At 41.9% G+C, this 20,881-nt stretch overlaps 1 protein-coding gene across 2 annotated transcripts in view; it reads right to left on the reverse strand.

The window, feature by feature from the left end:
• The window catches only part of VCL (vinculin), a 101,411-nt gene extending 86,492 nt beyond the window's left edge, over positions 1 to 14,919 (reverse strand). For both annotated transcript variants that reach the window (XM_060034757.1, XM_060034758.1), the window contains exon 1: positions 14,674 to 14,919. In XM_060034757.1, the coding sequence (XP_059890740.1) occupies positions 14,674 to 14,841 (168 nt within the window). In that variant the 5' untranslated portion in view covers positions 14,842 to 14,919. The remainder of the gene's footprint in view (positions 1 to 14,673) is intronic.
• Positions 14,920 to 20,881: the final 5,962 nt, after the last annotated feature.

Raw genomic sequence — 20,881 nt, forward strand, 5'->3', positions numbered from 1 at the left:
TAGTTCCCTGACCAGGGATCAAACCTGCGTCCCCTGCAGTGAATTAAAAATAAATAAAAATAAAATAAAAAAGAAGAGAAAGCTCTATACAAACTGATAAGAAATGTTCTCCCAAATATGTTAAGGGAAAAAAAAATCAAGGAACACGACAGTATAACAGGTCATCTTTTGTATAAAAGAGGAATAGGGCTTTCCTGGTGGCGCAGTGGTTGACAGTCCGTCTGCTGATGCAGGGGACGCGGGTTCGTGCCCCGGTCCGGGAGGATCCCACATGCCGCGGAGTGGCTGGGCCCGTGAGCCATGGCCGCTGAGCCTGTACATCCAGAGCCTGTGCTCCGCAACGGGAGAAGCCACAACAGTGAGAGGCCTGCGTACCGCAAAAAAAAAAAGGAATACATATTGCCTAAATATGCATAACTATCTCTAGAAACACACCCAAGACATTTGGTTTCCTTTGTCCATTAGTTTCCTATGAGGAGGGAAACCAGGTGGCTGGAGTTCAAGGGTGAGAGGGAGACTATTCACTATATACCTTGCTGTACCTTTTAAATTTTGAACCAGATAAATTTTTCACTATTCAAAAACTGAAGGTTTTGTTTGTTTGTTTAGTGATTAATATGGCATGTAAGTCCCTTTACAAACTAGCACAATCTACCTTAATAGTGTCATCACTAAAGCTTCCCCACTCCCTACTGTACATTCACACCCTTCAATCATTTCATTCTCTCTGATCAGAAGGCTTTCCAGTTTTTCTCCGGCTGGCAAAGTCCCTCATGCTTCAAACACTGCCTCTCTAAGACAGAATGAACTCCCCCTCCTATCTTCCCAACTTATTCTTCAAAAGGGCCTTTGGACTTTGATTACACATTTGCTCCCTGGCATTAGAAGCTGGGTTCACAGTCCTCCATGAGTCCATCAGAAGCTTATATCCCTTCAGGCACAGAGTCCAGACCTCAGCAGGCATTAAAAGTATGATGAAATGGCAACATTACTCACCTTAGCCAAAAGCTGGGAGCAACCCAAGTGTCTATCAACAGATGAATGGATAAGCAAAATGTGATATACACATACAATGGAATATTATTCAGCCTTAAAAAGGAAGGAAATTCTGACACATGCTACAACATGGATGAAATCTGAAGACATTATGCTAAGTGAAACACGCCACTCACAAAAGAACAATACTGTATGATTCTACTTATATAAGGTACCTAGAGAAGTCAAATTAATAGGGATGGACAATGGAATAGCAGTTGCCAAGGACCCAAACGAGGGAGAAATAGGGAGTTAGGGTTTAATGCGTACAGAGTTTCAAATGGAGAAAATACAAGGTTCTTGAGATGGTGGTGATGGCTATACAAAAATGTGAATATACTTAATGCCACAGAACCGTATACTTAAAAAAAGTTAATACAGTAAATTTTATGTTACATATATTTTACTGCAATAAAAAACTTTAAAAAATGAAAGAATCAGCAACTTCTACAATCTCAAGACAGTAATGTTATCCTGGCATTTCATCAGATTTTAAAAGTGCCTTTCTAGGGACTTCCCTGGTGGTGCAGTGGTTAAGAATCCGCCTACCAATGCAGGGAACACGGGTTCGAGCCCTGGTCCAGGAAGATCCCACATGCCGCAGAGCAGCTAAGCCTGTGCGCCACAACTACTGAGCCTGTGCTCTAGAGCCTGCGAGCCACAACTATTGAGCCCATGTGCCACAACTACTGAAGCCTGTGCGCCTAGAGCCTGTGCTCTGCAACAAGAGAAGCCACCGAATGAGAAGCCCACACACCGCAACGAAGAGTAGCCCCCGCTTGCCACAACTAGAGAAAGCCCACGCGCGGCAATGAAGACCCAATGCAGCCAAAAATAAATAAATAAGTTTACTAAAAAAAAAAGTGCCTTTCTACTTTCATCCTAGTATTAAGCTCTTGTAGTTCCTTACACTCCAAGATGTTTTTCATTAAATAAGAAAAAAAAAGAGAGAATAAAAGCAATCTTTTTTTTAAAAGAATGATAAAAGAGCAAGAGACTACAATACTGACAAGATTTTGAAAAAGATACGATTCTAGAAGTAAAAAATACTGCCATTTAAATTAAAAACTCAGTGTCTGAATTAATTAGACCAAGGTGTATGAGAATTAGCAAATTGGAAGACCTGAAAAAATAACCATATGGAAAATATAAACTGTTCAGATACAGAGGATAGAGAAAGTCCAATATTTTTCTAATTACACTTCCAAAGGGTAAGAATAAAATGAAGGAAGAGGCGAAAATTCCAAGAGATAATGGCTAAGAATTTTCTACGACTGATAAAAGAAATCAGCCCTCAAAATCAGGGAGCCCAAAAAATCCCAAGAAAGATAAATAATATCTTAAAAGCCCCAGTGAGAAAAAAATCATTATTTAGAGGAAAATAACAATTAGACTGATGGCAGATTTGAATGCAGAAAACACTGGAGTAATATTTTCAAAATGCTGGGAAAAAATTACTATTAGCCCAATTTTGTATATCCAATGAAATTATCTTTCAGAAAAGATGGCAAAATAAAAGATATTTTCAGACAAATGAAACTTAGAGTGTGTACTGCCCAAAGACCCACCTAAAGATATTAGTGTAGGACAGACTTCAGGAAGAAGGGAGGTCTGTTCATCGTTTCTCTTATATCTCAAAAAAAGTGGTAAACATATAGGTAAATGGGGAAAAAAGCAACTGTATAATACAATAGTATCTAATTTGTGGGGCAAAAAAAAATCAAGAGAGAAACAAAATCTCAGACAACCATATATAAGGGGACAGTGGAATTACAAGTATTTTACCATTTTATTCAAGTAGAAAGTAAAGATGCCAATTAATTTAAGACTTTGAAGTTAAATATGCATGTTAAAAATTTTCCAGAAAACCACTGAAAGACTAGAAATAACAGGTATACCTTCCAAATTAGTCGTTAAGGTCCCCTGACCTTTACATTCAACTCTATTACTCCTATATCAATAGGACATCTGAAAGAGATTCTATCCTTCCTTTCAGGCTAGAGATACTAACCTCTTCCAGTATCCAGCATATTATGTAGTCATTAAATATTTGTTAAATTAATTTGGCTGTTCCAGAACAAGATGAATTCTATTTCACAAATGCATTGTACTTTTTAACTCTACCTGGAAGGGCCAATTCCATTTACTTTAGTGACCACCCCTTCAGTTTTTTCTTTTTTAGAAAATAGGACAATGAATGTTTGGGATAAATCCCAAATCCTAAGTCCCAATTTTTGCTTCTAAACTGGGGTGGAAGAGGGGAGAGATACAATTTTACTCTCACTATTGCTCCAAACAAAGGAGATATCAATCATAAACTCAGATGTCTGAATTTTTCATGGGAAACTGGCAATCAAAGGCTTAGGCACCTAAACTGTGAATATTTTCCCCACAGTTGATAAAACTGTATATTCACAACATATGGAATTCTACTGAAAGCTTTCACTGGCATTTTGCCTTGTTGAGTAAAAGTTAGAAGTTATACTTAGACATTAAAAAAAAAAAATCAACACTGCTTTTTCATTAGACTAACATTTAAAATATGACTTAAAAACCATGGAAAAATATATTAATATATCTAACACTCACTGAAATCTTTAACTATGTGTCAGGCATAGTTCTAAACATTTTTACAAACTCATTAATCTTCACAATAATACACTCCAAGTCAGATACTATGATTAGCTTTGTTTTACAGATGAGGACTATGAGAACCAGAAATTAAATACTTTCTCCAATGTTACATACTTTGCAGGTGTCAGTCAGTGGTAGGATTTAAACCTCAGCAGTTCAGCTCTAGAGCCTTTACACTTAACCATTACACTATAGGTAATTTATCTTATATCTATATCTAAAGTCTGACTTTGGTATTTGCTGACTCATACCAGATGCACTTTGCCAAATTTGGCTATTCTGTTCATTTGCAAAGCATCAAAACTAATAGAGAATCCCAAACCCATGTTCTGTATTTCTTTAAACTTAAATATCCTGCGTAATCCTATGTTGGGCAGGATTATCCCCATCTGCACTCCAGGACTCTATCCCTGGAATTTATTCATTCAGGAAACATGAATTGGATGATCCTACTGCATGCAATACCCTGTGCTAAGCAATGATTTACTGCTGCTTTCCTAATCGCAGTTAAATTTCATCAAGATTCACCCACAGCATGATATACATTTTTCCAAAGAAGCATAAAACATTTTGGGGTACGGAAGCAGCAAACGGTCTTCCCACTTGTTTGTTCAACAACTATTCCTCAAGACTCTACTATGTGCCAAGCACTTTGATGGGTGCTGAAAATCAGGGGCAAACACGGCAGAGCCAATATTTGCCCCGGGGGCTCTAGTGGGGGAAAGATGTTCAAGAAGTGATAATCACACAAATAATCACTTACAACTGTGAAAAGCACAGTAAGGAAAAAAATAATCAAGAAGAGGGCAGCTGAAGCTGATGCTCAGTGGTCTTTTCCTAACTAGGGGGCCCACCACCTGCTTATTCTGCTGCTGGCCCACTCACATTTTCTCCATGGCTCCAAGGAATCAAAACTGTAGTTACAGTACTAGCGTACAACCCTTTAAAGTAAATAATTTAAATTCTGCAACAATTTCATGGATGGAGAAGATGTAGATAAGCTAAATCTTTTATAAGATCATAAATTTCATCTGTATTTTAACAACCTGAGGCCACAGACCATGTCTTATATACCCTACTATTATTCAGAACACCAGGCAATGTGCACAGCTAGAGTCATAACTAATTTTGGTGGTTTGGGGGGAAAAGCCACAGAATAAGAAATTTAAGTGTTACTAGAGATTTACTAGCACATTTATATATTCTTATCTACTTTAATTAAATGAATAAAAACATGTTGTCCACCTTACAGATAAAAGATGAGCCAGTTCTCCAGGGATGGGGTGGGGACAGAAAGAAGGCTGGAAATATAGAGAAGCTAGATAAGTTGAAAGCTGGCCCCTCAACTTTCAACTCTAAGAACAAATATACCATTTTTCTTTCTTCACAGAAAGCCTACTTGTGGGAATAAGTTAAGCTTATTTCAAAAACAAGGAATGACTTTGGCTTGGATTGTGGCCAACTGCAATGAAATTCAGCCACTTTCCCCTTAAAAGTCATCCAACTGGAAATCTTATCAGTGGGAAATTCTCTAAGGGCCAAAGACTCTATTTTCTGCAACTTAACGATATTTGTAAAACATTTTTAGTTCTAAGGTTCACTACCTCTCATCCTCTATACATACACACATCGCACACTCATACCCATCCAATGAGCTGCCTTCTCATAGAAGTGACGGAATTTTTTGCAATCTAAAGTTCCAATATGTAACCAACACAATATAATATTTATGAACCTTTGTTTCTTTTTGTGATTATGCAGGCATCTGCATATAGCAACATTTGAGCGCAGAAGAAGAGTCACCAAGCCATCCAATGGAGGCAAGAGATAGTGAGCTATCTTCATCATGAATGAGCCTAGAATGACCAGCAGGTATAGAGAGTATCAAGGCACAACACACTTATCAAAGGAATACCATGAGCAAGAGACTGGGATAAGCACGGCACCAGGAATATCAAGAAGAATATAACCCAGTCCTTGTCCTCCAGAAACAAACAGTCTTAAAGGGAGACACCCTAGGGGAGTAAGGAAGGAGGGGAGAAAAAAAACAAACCCACAATCAACTCAATCATCCAAAGACTGATGACCCAGCATACAAGGACACAAGACCTACAAAGCCTTACCAAGGGACTGGAAGGAAGGCGAGGAATCCCCAACTGCCTATGTCTAATTATACAAGTCCTCTTTTATCCATTACTCTATCATACTCTATCCCTTTGTCTGCACATAATACACATACTTAAATAGATTTAATCAATGTAAAGACCCCATATCTTTAATAAGGATGTTGAGATTAGAAGTTCTTTCAAGATCTAGCCCATTATTTTGAACTTATTTCATTCCACACTTACTGAAAGAGCAGTTAGCTAAGTACAGCATGGCTCCCTAAACAGCACATGACAGAGAAAGTCATGGGTTGTTGTAACTGACTGGGTTTCCTCACTTTTCTTTGCAAATTCTTGAGCAGGAAAGTGAATTAAATGGTTTGCAGGGGGAAGGGTGTTAATGGTGAAAAGGGATAAGAGCTGGTGCATCTATATATAGTTAAGTTTGTATTTATATCTAGGGAAACAAATTGGTTTGGAGTAGAGAGAAAAGACAAAAAGACAAATCAAGTTCAAACAGACTGTAAAAGGCTGAGAAACACTGGAGACGACTGTGACTAAAGATAGATTTTTTAAAATTTCAACGATAAAAATGTAATGCTTTTGTAACAAGAGAAATTCTGTTCTTTCTGAAAGACTATACAAAGCTCAGCATGACAAAAATGATTATTAATAGTATACATATTTTTAGTGTTAAAGATAAAACATTAACGATGATAAAAATACAAATGAACAAAAATCCCCTACTTATATATTTATTTCAGCTTCCTTCCCTAACAAACCTTTTTGCAGATTGTTAAGAAGAAACAGGTAAGATAGCGTTCCTCTCATAATCATTCCAAATGGAAACTGAACAAATACGAAAATGACAGAAAAAAACAGAGAAGCAGGAGCCTAGATAACTCAAAACTTACGTTATCCAAACTAAACTGTCTATGTGGCCCAATATACCCAAATGCATACTGTTAAGAATTCTACAGGTCCAACGTACGAGGAACAGAACGACCGATGAAAGCCTGCAATGGGAGGTCCTTCCTCCCATATACCAACTTTTGTCTCTGGGTGTTTCAGAGTCTTATTACAGATTTGAACTTTACTCCTTAAATTTCACTCTGAAGTATTTATACTACATAGCACTGAAGGCTGTTGGAGCTTAAAAAAGCCAAGGCTGAAATTTGTTTTCTTCTTTTAGTCCTGTCTATATGGGAAGGTTTAAGAGCAGACTGGCCTGAAAGCAACATAAACTAATAGAATGGCCCTTTTTCAGCAACAGTCCAGAGCACAGAGCATTATGCTAGAGAGAAACCTTGCTGGGATACCAGCTAATCTCTGATGTTCGCCCTTTAAGGACTGCTACTTCTTTTGATACTGCTCTAAAGCTGGTTTATTATGTAAAAAGTATACCCCAGTGTCATGACCATGACATAAGGTTCAATGAAAAGTTTGGGCCTGGATCAGCCAAAAAACAAAAAAGCAGCAGATCAACTTTCTGATATCTTTTGTCTCCTGCCATATGGTTCAAGGAAATAAAGATCTCTTAATGAGGAATTCATGACTCAGTATGATACTACACTGTAACCAGCAGAGTTCCAAATAATATATCAACACCTGGTCTAAATTGTTATGTTTTAAAAAGACAAAAAGAATGCAAAATCCCAATGCTACTTTCAGATAGGAGGCAACATATTCTCACATTATGAATTTAGTAAGTGGCCTGCATAGTTGAAATGATTCTGAAACAGAGAACCACAACTCAAAATAGCCTGAACACTTTCGTTATCTCAAACAATGGGCAGTTAGCCATTCATTCCTCCCTCCTAGTATATATTCTACTTGTTTCAGACAAGGCCCATTATAAATTCAAAGAGACTGTTCAAATTCAGCTATACCGGATGTCTGAAAGCTGGGGATGGAAAATTGTCACTGCACAAAAATTCCTATTACAATATTTTGTGCACAAAAAAATGAATGATGGGCTTCCCTGGTGGCGCAGTGGTTAAGAATCCACCTGCCAATGCAGGGGACACGGGTTTGAGCCCTGGTCTGGGAAGATCCCAAATACTGTAGAGCAACTAAGCCCGTGCGCCACAACTACTGAGCCTGTGAGCCACAGCTACTGAGCCCACATGCCACAACTACTGAAGCCCGTGCACCTAGAGCCCGTGCTCTGCAACAACAGAAGCCACCGCAATGAGAAGCCTGAGCACCTAAACGAAGAGTAGCCCCTGCTCACGCAACTAGAGAAAGCCCACCCGCAGCAACGAAGACCCGATGCAGCCAAAAATAAATAAAAATAAATAAATTTATTTTTTAAATGAATGCCATATATATATATACACACACACACACATATATATATAGTTAGTTCATTAAAAAAAAAAAAGTTATATTGCACACCTATGACCAGCCTGACATTGAAAGGAGCAAACACAACAGACATGGCCTCTGCCACTGAGAAACGTACAACCCAATGAAGACAAACACTGACCAAGTATGATGACTGTCACAAGAGAAAAAAATACATGCTATGATGGACTTTAGACTGTGGATAATTAAGATATTCCCATCCTACCCTCTTTCTAGGTGTGCCAGTAAAAGACCAGGAAGTTGTCAGAAAGCTTTTAAAATAACGACCCTCTCAGCTGTGATACATACAAAACATAAGTATTTTATATATACATATACACATACACACACATATATATGTGACCGGTAATTAAGTATATAAAATAACCAGACTCCTTTTTTAACCAATATACCAGAAATATTAAAATCCAAATAAGTCCCATCTCCATAAAAACAGTTGTCTTAATGCTACCCTTACTCCGGACTATAGCAGAAGGAGTCAACTTATGATACTGTGGTTGATACCACAAAACTTTTACTCTAACTTTTATTTTGTCCATAAAATATAAAATAACTTTTATTTTGTCCATTGTTATACCAGTGCTATTTACAAAACAGCTTTAGAAAAGCCCAACTTTCCACTGTGTCAATATATATAAACAAATATTTAAATTGGGGCTCCATTAAAATTATAAACATAGTTGTAGAAACATACAATCTCCAAAACTCTTCCATTCTCTCGATCATGAGTAAATGCTAAGTCCTATTTGTATATCTCTTTTGATCTAGAGACAAAGTGTTTCAAATGAAACTTCACGATTCCCCAAAGAATCCACAAACCTACTATAAATACTATTTAAATACAGAAATCCTAGAAACCTACTTTAAATACTATTTAGTTCTCATAGACTTCAAGCTAAGCAGCCATAAATACTAGAAAAGCCTTTACGTGTTTGGCAGACATACTTTTGTGTTACCTGTATCTAGTCTTTTTTTTTAACGCTGCAAAATTGAATGTCACTGTGAAACAGAACACTACCTTCACATCATTTTTTTAATATAGGCCCTTCACACAGGCCATGCCAAAACCAACCTTTAAACAGATAATCTTGCCAAGCCCAGGACAAATGGAAACTCTTTGACTAACAACATTCTCATTGCTTCTGATTCAAGCTAGAAAACTTCCAGTGATATTTAACAACTTTGTTCTAAGTGGACACAGAATGGTGGAGTGAAAAGAGCAGAGTGTCCAGAGTAAGTGAAACAGAGCTCAAGTCCAAGCTCCCCCACTAATTAGCTGTGCCACTGTGGGCAGGTTACTTAACTTCCCTGATCTACAGTATCTTCATCTGTAAAATTCAGACCATAGCAATACCTACCTTAAAGGACAGCTATGAGATTATACATATGAAAGCATTTTATAAACGATAAAGAATTATACATTCTTATTATTTACCGTATTAATTTTTTCCTTAATATAGGAATTTATATGTTCATTTTAAAAATTGGAAAATACAGAATATGAAGAAGAAGAAAATCACCCACAGGCCTGTCACCCCAACACTGTTATTTATTTTAACTGAAATAAATCCAACATCAACCAAAAGAAATTAAAGTAGGAATAATTTCAGATGTTAATATAGATAATTTATAAAAGACAAAATTGATTTCTTTTTAAGAGCAGAACAGTCTTTCCCAACTATCAGTTTAAAGACAATGCTGCTATTTGTCCCAGAGCTGGTCCCAACAGGGTATGATATATGGGTGAGGCTCATAAAAGTAGAGGCCAGAAAAACGTCCGAAATAAATATTTCATGAGTCCCAGGAGTAGTTACAACACATGCCCTCAGATGCTACAATGGAGAAAGCAAAGTGTATGAACCCCCATTAATAAAACTGGCACGACTATATGGTCACAAAGACTGTCAGATTTCTATGGGCCACTTCAATGGGAAAAAAGAAAAATTTATATACCATGCTACAAGACAGTCTAAGACTTCTGAATTTTTCACACTGCTGACTGAATCCCATCCTTGGAACCTGTACCTCTCCTCTATTTTTCCCTTCCCATCCATCTTTCTCCTAGGCCCCCTCCTTGTTTTGTTACTGCATTAGAATCATTCTCTGTGTTTAAAATGGCCTTATTTTATACAATGGAATATTATTCAGCAACAAAAAGGAATGAATTTCTGACACATACTACACCACAGATGAACCTTGAAAACATTATGCTAAGTGAAAAGTCCTACACAAAAGGCCACATTATTTTCTGATTCCATTTTTATATGAAATGTCCAGAAAGGGCAAATCCACAAAGACAGAAAGCAGAATGGTGGTTGCCTAGGGCTGGGGTGCTGGGGGATGGGAGAGAATCAGTGACTGTAATGGGTATGAAGTTTCTTTTTGAGGGAACAAAACTGTCCTAAAATTAGACTGTAGTGATGTTGTGCAATTCTGTAAATATACTAAAAAAAAAAAAAAAACACACTGAATTGAGTGTTTAAATGAGTGAATTGTATGGTATGTGAATTATATATCAACAAAGCTGTTTTTAAAAAAATGGCCTTGGGCTTCCCTGGTGGCGCAGTGGTTGAGAGTCCGCCTGCAGATGCAGGGGACACGGGTTCGTGCCCTGGTCCGGGAAGATCCCACGTGCCGCGGAGCGGCTGGGCCCGTGAGCCATGGCCGCTGAGCCTGCGCGTCCAGAGCCTGTTCTCCGCAACAGGAGAGGCCACAGCAGTGAGAGGTCCACATACCGCAAAAAAATAAAAATAATAAAAATTTAAAAATGGTCTTAGTTGAAAAAAGGACATGTAAATAATCCCATCCTACCCTCTCCCTAAGGGTGGAGTAAAAGTGATGACTCAATTGTGATGATATATATATATATATAAAGTGACCAGGCTACTTTTGTTTAACAAATACACATGAAAAATTACAAATCTAAATGAGTCTTGCTTAATGATTTCCTAAGTCAAAACTTGGTCCTCAGATTCTCAATAATTCGATGCCTTTGTTTAGGTATTCTTTCCACTTGTAATGCCTTTATTACCATGTCTTTAAAAGTTCCAATCCCGGGCTTCCCTGGTGGCGCAGTGGTTGAGAGTCCGCCTGCCGATGCAGGGGACACGGGTTCGTGCCCCGGTCCGGGAGGATCCCACATGCCGCGGAGCAGCTGGGCCCGTGAGCCATGGCCGCTGAGCCTGCGCGTCCGGAGCCTGTGCTCCGCAACAGGAGAGGCCAGAACAGTGAGAGGCCCGCGTACCCAAAAAAAAAAAAAAAAAAAGTTCCAATCCCACCTTCTTTAAGGCCAACTCAGAGGTTATCTCCTCCATGAAGCCTTCCCCATGCTCTCAAGAAGAGCAACCTTACCTTCCTCTGAACTTCCATGATACTTCACTTCCTCCGGGCCACTTAGGACCTTCAATCCAGTATTACACGTATTCTGCCCAATATCATACTTATTGCTTTGATGTTAGAAGGAATGTGTCCCAATAAATACCTACCTCATAAGTGGATGACTACAGCTTAACAATTCAGAATTTCATCATCACCTGGTAAATTTTAATTTTGGAAATATCCAAAAGTCACTTTAGACTCAAGAATGGTATATAAAGTAGTAGGGTTAAAAAATGCCGACTTCAGACAAAATTTTCTTGACCAAAATAAAACAAATTAATTTGACATATATATGTAAATAATCTGTAAGAAATTCCCAAAGAGTAGCACTGGAATAAGGATATAGCCTCCCAAGGTAACTGAAAGAAACCTGAATTGTATAAATTCCAGAATATTTGTTCAAAAATCAGATTCGTTAATTTATAATAGCACCGTGTGTTTTTTTCCTGAGAGTTCTATTATCAAGCTCTACTAATTCTTCTTCTACTGTATTTGTAATATGGTTCTAATTCCTGCTCCATTTTCCCTGCCACACCCAAAGTCCAGGCCCTCATTTTCGTCATGACCAACCAATTTTAAAAGTCTCCTAATTTATCTTCCTTCCCATAGTTCCTTCTTTCCTTCAACAATATCAAGCCATCCCATGGGCCACTGTTGAGGGTAGGAACTGAGAAGCACATACGAGGCCTGTTCTCCAGACACAATCTAGTTGGGAACTTGATACATGTACACGATTCATTACAATATTCAGCAGCATATACACAGGGCCACAACTGACACCCAGGATTCCAAGCAATGGGTAGGTCCTCGGGCCTCCCCAGAACACAATCTATACAGTCTCCCTCACACACTGTCCTCATCCTATCCCTTCCATTCTCTTTGTTCATCTTATTGGCCTTCTGTTAAAGTGCCCATATGGCATGCACCAATTTCATCTCCAGTTTCTCTCCAACTTGCCTCCTGAGCTAAGCAAGACAATCTACTTGCTGTAATCTGGAAGTCACTTATTCACAAGTACCTTTGTTCATGATTAACTACTTATCAACACAACCCTCCCCACTTTCTCTCTGCTAACTCCTATGTACCACCAATCTCAAGTCCCTTCTTTTGTAATGTATTGGGAAGTTTGCAATTATATGTAATTTTGTTTTCAGTTTATCAATGGCCTCATTTTTTTGGTATTTGTCTCACAGTATCTATTAGTGTTTCCTAACTAAGGGACTATATGAAAGTCACCTATGGAGCTTCTCAAAAACACAAAGGCCTTGACCTGACCCCCTAAAGAGCTCCTCAGTAAGTCTGGTGTGGGAGCTGGACATCTTTATTTCTAAAAAGCCCCACTGGTGATTCTGATACACATCTCAACCTAAGAACCACTGATTTATTAAAATGCTCCCTATATAGCAGACATTCAGTTCTTATTAATTCATGCATTGAAGCTCATAAATAACTTTTTTCTAAATAGCCTAACCAGATATCAGCCCCTAGACTATACACTAGCTCTGCTCCAAGTGCAACATGTGGTTTTAAGATTTCATTTCCTGAAGTACTCCTTGGAGGGACACTATTACCTTGTCTCTTTACATTGTTTCCTATTTGTTGAGTAATGGAGGCCTGGAATGCAGCCATGTTAGACAACACTACATAAGAATGTACTCCGGAGTCTTAGATTAAAATTAGTTATAAAAAGAACAAGAACAGTGTAGAAGTAGACATTTTGAATGAATTCAGTATTCTTCCTGAATACAGTCTAACTAAATGTACACAGAAGGCAGATGGGGAATTTGGTCAGTAGCATTCTCCTAGTACCAGTCTCCTGAACTGGTCCCCTGAAGACTGAGGAAGACTTTGAGCAGCTAAAGTGTGCTAAAGTGCTCTAAACAGATACGGAACCCAAGCCCCACCCAGACCCACAGTTGCCTACCAGCCTCCTAACTACCCTGGCACACACTAGTTACACAGCTCAGTGGGGAAGCCGTATAAAATTTTTCCAAATTTGTTCCCCACAGGCAGCAGCAGTCTGAGTCACCCACCCAGGGTGGGAAAGAAAAGTGTGATATTAGCCAGCAGAGTGTTAGGAGACTGGTCACAGCACCTCTTTTCCCCTTTCAGAAGTGGACTCCGCCTCCTCCAGGAATCACCTCAGTTATTAGTCACAGCTGTGGGCTACAGGGGTCTGCAGAGCCACTTCGCCATCTAGGAAAGTTGTGGCTCGGGGAGGAGACGCCCCGCTCTTTTCTCCGGCAGGGGCCGCAGATCCCAGATTCCACAGGCCTCTCCATCTTGCTTCCTGCCAGGAGGAGGGGCCGATGAAGAGGGCCCCCGAGTCTGGAAAGGCCCCAGTGGGAGGAAGCCGTTTGACAGCAGGTAAAGCCAGGTGGAAATCTCCACGGGAGTTGGAGGGGGAGGGGGGGATGAAAGGCAACAGGGTTAAGCGAAAGGGGAAAAGGGATTCGTAGTCATAAATTACTGCATAAAGATATCACCCGGTGTTTGTGAGTGCCAGAGGTGTGAGCAGAGGTAGAATGCCCGGGAAAGGAGGAGACAGGGACGAGTGGCCACTAAAACAAGTGGACAGAAGGGCCGGACGCGGGGAGCTCTGAGGAGGGCTCAGAGGTGGGTGAGGCGGGTTTCAAGGTAAGGGGCAGAAGTATTAGAAAGGAGAACGTGGCTCAAATAAGAATCCCTGGAAGGCAAGTCAGGGAATCATCAGAGGAGCCCGCCAGCCCAGAGGCCAGACTGAAGAGGCCTAAAAAGGAGCTAAAAGCAAGGCTGTCAACGGGAGGGGCGACAGCCTGCTGAGGGAAAGGGGCTATCAGACATCCTAACGCCTGTCATTTATTGAGCGCTTACTATGGGTCATAAGCTGCGCTAGCCACTTTATAAATACCACCTCGCTGAATCTTCACAACAAACCCGCAAGGCAGGCATTATTATGATTGCCCCCATTTTATAGGTGAGGAAACTGAAACCCAGAGAGGCTCGGGGGCTTGCTCAAGGTCACAACGCGGGGGCGTCAGGATTCAAACCCGAGGCGGTCTGGCTCCCGAGCCCACCGGCAAAGCCACAGGCAGCGCAGGGGAGCCGCAAGGCAAGCCGGAACCCCAGGGACGTGTCCCGCCCCCGTTCCCCATCCCAGGCCCAGCGCGCTCACCCGAACGAGGTTACTGACGGCCGCCTGCACGGCGGCCACAGGCGCGGTGAGGTCAGGGATGGCTTTGCCGTCCACCTCGCCTTCCTCGTGCATGATCACCAGGTGCGAGATCTGCTGCGCGACCGGCTCCAGAATGCTCTCAATCGTGCGCGTATGAAACACCGGCATCGCGGCGGCGAGCGGGGCGGCGAACCGCGGGCTACAGAGATCTGAGAACGGCGGGGCCGGGAATCCGCAGAGAGACGGACTCTGAGCGGCGACTACGGAGTCCGGGCTTCCCTCGGCGTAACCAGTCTCGCGAGCGCCCCGCCCCCTCTCGTCGCCGCGCCCAATGGCAACGCCGCTCAGACTCGGACCTCCACTCCTATTGGTCCCTCTTGGAGATGCTCCGCCCACGCAACCGCGCCGCCAAGGCCCCGCCCCGCCCCCATTCCCAAGGGAGGGGCCTGGGATTGGGGCTGAGCCGCGGGGTTTGCGACCGGATTCCCGAGCCCTAACGCCGGGCGCTCCTTATAAGGGCATGGTGGGAGCGGAGCGTGCGGCTGGAGTCGGGGCCCCGCCCCCCGGGGCCGCCTCCAGTGTTGGCTCTGCAGAGCTCCGCCCCTCTGCAGAATCACCTCAGCGGGGTGGGGTCGCCTTACCTCAGACGGCGCTGGAGTCTGAAGAGACCAGGGAGCTGTAAGTCTTCACCCTGCTCCCCAACTTTTCCCTTCACACGACGCCCTCAAAATACACTTTCCATTTCCTCTCAGTAATACATTCAAACACAGAAGTGCACAGAGAAAGCATAAGCGTCCCATTCATTCACACACACGCTCCACCCACTCCCGAGCTCAGAGATACTCACAGTTTAAAGTTTGGTGTTCAGGCTTCTAGACCTTTATCTACTCATTATCTTGTACATATATATTTTCTAAGTAAATGGGATTAAGCATTTTCCTGGAACTTGATATTTTTTCCCCTTAATTAAAATCCCCTGGTTGTCTCACTCCTGGTAAATATAGGTCCAGGTCTACCTCATTCTTTTTAATGGCTGCATGGTACGCCATTGCCTGAAATCTAACAGTTTCCTAGTTATGGACATTTAGGTTGGTTTCTGATTTTTGCTTTTTTTTTTTTTTTTTGCGGTACGCGGGCCTCTCACCGTTGTGGCCTCTCCCGTTGCGGAGCAGAGGCTCCAGACGCGCAGGCCCAGTGGCCATGGCTCACGGGCCTAGCCGCTCCGCGGCATGTGGGATCTTCCCGGGCCGGGGCACGAACCCGTGTCCCCTGCATCGGCAGGCGGGCTCTCAACCACTGTGCCACCAGGGAAGCCCCTATTCAACAATTCTGCATGAACATCATTGTACTTGCTTCTGTATTGTACACATGTGTATTTATCGAGGACCTAGAAATGAAGTGAAAATGCAAAACTATGTACATTTTACATTTTGATAGATTAGACCAAATTGCCTATTCCTCTCACAGCATGCTTTGTAGATGACATCTTCTAAATGTCTTCCTCACCTCAAAATCTCTTTTGCCTAAGCTTCCCCATTCCAAGAGGAAACAGTTTCGCTGATACCTCCAAGCTGAAGATGCTCAAGTCAAATGCAAATATTTCTCAAGCACCCATGTTTTGCAAGAGACTAAACTAGTGTCGGTTGCCCTGTGCAATTCTTGAAATTATTTTTGCCTAGTGGTATATATCCCCTGTTTCTACTACGTGTGTTACCAAGTCCTGTACTTTTCCTTCGCATAAATACCTCCACTTTTTTGTTACTGCTTTCATGTCCTTAGAGGCAATGGATTTCTTCCTCTGTTTTAAGCTAACGTTTATTTGGTACTTTCTAAATTCTAAGAAACTTTAAATTTGGTACTTTGTAATTTCTAAGATCACACATAGAACGAGCTACTCAATTTGTGGGACCCAGTGCAAAATAAAAATGTGGCTCAAAAAGCAGAAAAAAAGTGCTGTTAAAGATACTAAAATGTAAAGCTTACTCCTTTTTTGGGTTCTCTCTCTCAACCTGTCAGAGTATTTTTTATTTGCTATCTAATGTCACACTCCTGGGTAGGGAGATACCTTTGGGATAAATACAGATCCCCCCACAGGAAATTGGGGGCCCATGCAACCCACTGGCTGCCTGAAGCCCCCTCCTGCTAGCCGCTGGACTGGCATACTATTCCCAGCAAGGGACAGGAGGCCAAACCAGGCATCTCTCCTTACCACAGGCCTGCCTCCCCAACCCACAGCAAATGGGTGGCCTCCAAAGGTATTACAACCTCCACACTGAGATTCTCTCGATAACTGGACAAAGGAAGACAAGAGACTCACCTCCACCAAGTCAAGCGCAAAAAAATGCAGTGGCATTGATACCTTGGGTTGAGAATGACCACCTCCTTGCCTAACCCCTAGATACTATCGGTGGCACACACAGAGCCCTGCCCAAGGTAGAGTAGAGGGTAAAAGTGGTCACTGGACAAGGGCAGGGGAGGCTGGGTGAGGTCAGGGGGCCAGAGATTGGGAGAGCAAGCAAGCTAAAAACCCATCCAACAGAGGTGGTAGAAGGGAGGACCATGTAGAAGCTGAGGTTCCAAGCCCCCAGTGCCTGTTCCAATTGTCCCATTGAACTTCTCTTCTAAAATACAAATTCAAAGATAAAATTATTAAGAATACAGACAATGATTGCAGAGCATTTGACCCCAAATGTGAAGTTCTGAGTGCAGGGCCCTGTGTAACTACATTGATTGTACACCCATGAACCTGACCCTAGTTACATAGCTGGTAACACAGGTCTGACCATGACTGCCTTAATTACTAAACAACTCCCTAGGAACTTCCATTCCTTATGGAGTTTCTTATCAAATCTATTAAAATTTTTCTCTAGTCCTACCATAGCTACCAAAGCTTTTTTCTCTGTTCACTATTTCACATTAGTAATAATAATATTGGGGTGATGGAACCGTATACGATTTGTTTTCTATAATCCTCACGCTGCCTCCACTTTGCTGATTGTATACTTATGTGCAATTTAACACGTTCTTCTGTCCTGTGAATTTCCTGCAAGTTGGCAGCGAGATTCAGAGGCTGGATCATGTAGTTGTCAACTGTAACATATCATCCCTGCCTACAATCTTGTAATCCAGGCTCCTCCTGACTGGCCATGTTAACCTCCCTAAGATACCATATTGCATATCCAGTCCATGTGTTCCCCTCCATCCACATCCATATCCACTTCTGTCCCCTTCCTCCCCCACAATTCACATGCACCCTCTAAAATCTTCCACGGCACCTGTTAACACATTTTAATGCATTTTAACGTCAATACCTCCACAGACTGGGCTCAGACCAACATTACTGCCTTCTGCTTTCCCATCCAGACCCACAGTCAGGTGGGTTACACAATGCAAAGAGCACAAACTCGGAAGTCATCCAGAGCTCAAGCCGTAATCCCAGCTTCACAACTTGATTGGGATAGAACTCTGGTGAGTGGCTTTTCTTCTCTCTGCCTGAATTTCTTTCTTTGTAAAAGTGAAATGATACCACCCTCATAGAGCTGATATATGGATTGGTGAATGAATTTGTGTAAACACCAAGGAGACCTCAGTAAAAGGAAGCTATTATTATTATTGGAGCAGTCACAAACAGACATATTCTAATATCCAAAAATCTGTGGTGGAGTTTCACTTTTGAGTTTTGCCTGCATTTCTTTCCCACCTAGAAAGTTCTCTCTGTTTGTCTATGTCTTATCTACTCTGGTAGGTAAAATTCTAAGATGTGCCCCTAGATTTACGGCCCCTGGTATAATCCCCAGGACTACGACTATAATAGATTTTACTCCCATGATTAGATGACGTTATATAGTACAATTGAATTTAAGATAGGGAGGTTATCGAGGCAGGCCTCGCCTAATCGCATTAGCCCCCTTAAAGCAGAGAATTTTCTCCAGCTGGTCACAGAAGAGGAAATTAAAAATTAGAAGCACAAGAAGGATTTGACAAGCTATTGCTGGATTAAAGATGCAAGAGGCCACATATCAAGGAATGCAGGCAGCTTCTAGGAGCTAAGCCTAGCCCTGGCTGACAGACAGCAGGAAAACATGGACCTCATTAGAAGAACGATCTTGGTAACAGATTTGCCCCAAAGCTTCCAGATGAGAGCTCAGTCCAGTTGGCACCTTGATTACAGCCTTGTGATACTGAGCAGAGAATCCAGCCACACCACACAAGACTTTGGACATATACAATTTTGAGATAATAAATGGGCATTGTGGGCTTCCCTGGTGGCACAGTGGTTAAGAATCCGCCTGCCAATTCAGGGGACATGGGTTCGAGCCCTGGTCTGGGAAGATCCCACATGCCACGGAGCAACTAAGCCTGTGTGCCACAACTACTGAGTCTGCGCTCTAGAGCCCACAAGCCACAACTACTGAAGCCTGCGCGACTAAAGCCCGTGCTCTGCAACAAGAGAAGCCACCACAACGAGAAGCCTGAGCACCACAACAAAGAGTAGCCCCCACTCACCACAGCTAGAGAAAGCCCACGCGCAGCAACGAAGACCCAACGCAGCCAAAAATAAATAAATAAATTGATATAAAAAATAAAAACATAAATGGGCGTTGTGAGGTAATTTGTTACATAGCAATAGAATAACTAATGCACCTATCTTCAAAGCCCACTTCTAGTTCTTTCTCTATGACTTCCCACTGCAAAGCCCTGGCATGAGCTCTTTATACAATCCTTTTTGCTTCGTAGCACTTATCACAGTTTTCCGTTTATTAGATGACCATTTTATATTTCTCTCACATCTCTCTATGACAGAGACTGATAGATGTCCCCAATACCTGTTCTGCTCTTCCTCTATAATAACAGAACCCCAGATTTATAGCTGGGCACTTAGCCACACGGTTTCAAATTGACACTTGGCAAGTTACAAAGCTTCGGTTTTCTCATCTCTAAAATGGGGATAATAATGTTTTCAATCTTATTGAATACAAAGGATTAGCACATAATAAGCACCCAAAAAATGTTACCAGAGAGAGAGAGGTCAATTCATAACCTGCACTAGACTAAGAACCATCACGAAAGTAAGTCAAAAATAATGTGGTGAAGATCATGTGATCAAGTTCCAAGCAAGAGGAGCTCACCATGGGCCTGAGGGTAAGAAAGAGTTTATGGGATGGTGGAATTAAATCTGGCCTCAAAGGAAGAATAATGTTTGGTTAGGCAGGCAAGACAGCTGGCCGACATTCCAGAATGAGCAAGACCTGGAGGGAAGCATGTTCGGGAGAGTGATTAAATTAGTCAGACGGAAGTGAATGTTCATACAACTCAAAGATGAAGATGAGGGCTTCCCTGGTGGCGCAGTGGTTGAGAGTCCGCCTGCAGATACAGGGGACACGGGTTCGTGCCCCGGTCCAGGAAGATCCCACATGCCGCGGAGCATGTGGGATCACGGGCTGGGCCCGTGAGCCACGGCCGCTGAGCCTGCGCGTCCGGAGCCTGTGCTCCGCAACGGGAGAGGCCACAGCGGTGAGAGGCCCGCGTACCGCAAAAAAAAAAAAAAAAAAAGATGAAAAGGTAAATTTCCACAAGATTATAACCTACAGAGGTTAAGGACTATGTGACATTTGCTCATGGTCGTGGCTAACTCAACGTTACTTTTTGCCGTGTTAATTAGTCTGAAGGCCACTAATGATAGGGAACATTGTAAGATATGTAAAAATTTAGCATTTTCCAGTTAGAGGAAACTGGGGAAGAGTTTTCTATGCTGGCAGTTATTTTACACAGTGCCAATGACATGGGAAACTTTAGATTCTTTTAAGTCCGTAGCAATTCTCTGAGGTAGGTAGAAAACAAGAAGTACAGTTCTCTTTTATTACACAGCCTGGGAAATTGAGACATAGTAGCAACTGTCAGTGTGAGTACAATTTGTGGAAATTTTAGTCAAGGATAGAGATTCTTCTATATTTAGTTGGGACGCTCAGTTTCGCTCCGTGTTTGTGTTCTCCTCCTGGTGAGGTTTTGGACTGCTGTATGTCGGTCATGTGTCTAAGGATTTACTTACACCTACTCAGTACACTCCAGTGCACTTTACGCCCCCACGTGGGTCAATCTACAACTTATACACACTGCATCCCCCCATCTCACCACAGCTGTACCTTCTCTCTCTAGAACACGTCACCAGTCCTTTCCCCACGCTGTCCCCACATAAGAACCACACAGT

This window comes from Delphinus delphis, chromosome 16, assembly GCF_949987515.2.
Source record: "Delphinus delphis chromosome 16, mDelDel1.2, whole genome shotgun sequence".
Classification (NCBI taxonomy): Eukaryota; Metazoa; Chordata; class Mammalia; order Artiodactyla; family Delphinidae; genus Delphinus; species Delphinus delphis.